Source organism: Salvia splendens, chromosome 12 (assembly GCF_004379255.2).
Source record: "Salvia splendens isolate huo1 chromosome 12, SspV2, whole genome shotgun sequence".
Lineage (NCBI taxonomy): Eukaryota > Viridiplantae > Streptophyta > Magnoliopsida > Lamiales > Lamiaceae > Salvia > Salvia splendens.
This window is the reverse complement of record NC_056043.1, coordinates 10,379,727-10,382,164: the sequence shown is the minus strand read 5'-3', so window position 1 is coordinate 10,382,164 and position 2,438 is coordinate 10,379,727. Positions and strand designations below refer to the sequence as shown.

At 36.0% G+C, this 2,438-nt stretch overlaps 1 protein-coding gene across 1 annotated transcript; it reads left to right on the top strand.

Annotated features, from left to right (window-relative positions):
• Positions 1-2,036: 2,036 nt before the first annotated feature.
• Positions 2,037-2,438, top strand: LOC121757517 (protein SOB FIVE-LIKE 3-like). The gene has a single exon (XM_042153046.1). It carries the CDS (start codon positions 2,037-2,039, stop codon positions 2,436-2,438), a length of 402 nt encoding a protein of 133 aa, XP_042008980.1.

The window sequence follows — 2,438 nt, the reverse complement described above, 5'->3', positions numbered from 1 at the left end:
ACTCTGAACATATAATAATAAATATTTAATAATTACTATTCCCTCCGTTTTCTAAAAATAAAAATTCTTTTCTTTTTAGCCAGTTTCCTAAAAATAGAAACTCTCTATTTTAGGAAATGGATTCCACAATCCACAAACACTAATTTCACTATTTATTATCATCCTTTCTCCTACATTACTCATTTTTTTACCTCTTCTTTCAAATTTTATCAATTTTGCATTAAAACTCGTATCATTTCAAAGTTTTTATTTTTAGGAAACGGATGGAGTTTTATTTTATAAATTAATAATTATTCAACAAAGTCCTAGTAAAATTTTAAATTATGTAAATTTGATTTAATTATAATATTACTAATAACTACAATTATAAATTAGTACTCCATTTGGAAAGTTAATGTACAGTACTACGTAATTTATGGGTAGTAATAGTATGGTGAAAAAAAATCTTAATAATTATACTACTACTATTATATTTGTGGATTCGAATAATCCAATGTATATCGGAGTACCAAGATTAGGGTATGAAGGGATCACATGGCGAGCAATTATTGAATTTTGTAGTAGTAAAAAACAATAACTTCATGCTTTATGAATTTGATGCTGCACTTACTATTTACATTATTCAATTACCATCACTACGTGATTAGGAAACTAAAATTCACAAATTGATTTCAGAGATTAATGGTGTTTCCACAAGAAGATGTTGATTAAATAAGACGCAAATGGACATATCAGCAGCACCACCAAACAAGCTTAATTATGCAACAACTACGCACAAATTCATGCCAACAAGGTGTTCGTTACAAGTCTTCAGTTAATTGGGTCAGATTAAATTTTCCAATACGCAGCAGATGTTCGATGAAACTCCCAACTGAAGACTTTATCGTAATTTTGGGGGAAATGTTGTTTTGCAAGAGGCCAAGAATGATCCGGATATGGAGCCCAGAAAAGCCAAGTTGTAGAAAGCCGAATCGAGGCAGACCTATTCAACAGGCAAGAGGACTGCAAAGGGGCCGCAGTTGTCTGAAATCCAAACAGAGAACAAGCCAAAGGCAAGAATCAATTTGGTAGGGAATGGAACCATGGCTGAATAGCAACAACACAATATCCCTATTGAGGTAACCTAAAAATCAAGATTACTTTTTGTAATATTGATCAGTATTTGTTTGTTCATAAGTATGTGTAAATCTTGAATCTTGCATGTGAAAATTGGAGCAAACTCAATGGAAAAACAAAATAAAAATTGAACCTTTTGGTGTTTTTGGAGGACAGCGACAGCAGCAACATAAGGGGTTGTTTGTGATAAGAAAATGACTGTTTGTACGATTCACATATCCAATTTAACCATGTACAAGAAGCCAAAAACACAGTTGGATTGACTGTGTAATTCACATGAAAAGCTGCTCTTAGTTAATGGCAAGACAGAAATTTAAAGTCCTCTTGATAAATAAGAATAGTTTTAAAAGAGGGCTTCATTTAGCTATATGATATCATTGGGTTTATACATTCTCTGCCATTTGCGTGAGTGGGCCTTATCTATATCCTCATTTCAAAAGCAGCTTTATATTTATGAAGCAGACAGGGGAGTAAGTAAAGAATAGGGGGATTTCCGGGTATGAGGTGTCATGAGTGTGCAAACAAAGTATCTTCCAATTTAAAAGAGGTCTAAACCTCTGTCCCTGTTTGTGTGTGTGTGTTTTGAGAGAGAGGGAGAGAGAGAGAGGGGAGACCTATGTTTTTATAAGTGAGGTTAGGTCACCTGTAAAGTTGCTCCTGGTAATAAAAGCCAGAGAATTTATTGTGCAGAGACAGCTAAGCAGTACCTTTCCCCTCCCCAATGATGAAGGTGGTTTTGTTGCATGTAAGAGTCAACAGATAAAGGAGGGCATAACATAACCATTTACCTCCCAGTCAAGAAGATTGTGGATTGCCCAATAGCATCACTCACCACTCTAATTCAAGAATTTGCTGCCTGCTTTTTTCAGTTTCTCAACCCTCTCCATAAATATATTTGCCTTGTTCTTGGACCTATTGAAATGGATCCTTCTAAAATAGGCACTGAGGAATGCAGCAGCAGTGAATCCGGGTGGACGACGTACATAGCCTCCCCGAACCCAGAGGACGAATATGCCGATCAGAACGAAGAAGATGACGACGATGATGATGATGATGATGATGGAAGCGTAGCCCAAAAAGGGTTCAAAAAGGTTGCGCGAGAAGAGGCAGCAGCTGATAGTGATGATTCGATGGCCTCGGATGCATCCTCTGGTCCAACTGATCAATATTATTATCTCGGAAGAAGCCATGGAGGTTTCATCCATGCAGGGAGAAACAATCAGAGAAAATGGACTGCAAAGAAACAGGAAGAGAAGAAGAAACAGATAAAAGGAGAAAAGGACAAATCAGGCAACAGTGCAAGAAGATTGAAGAAATTTTAA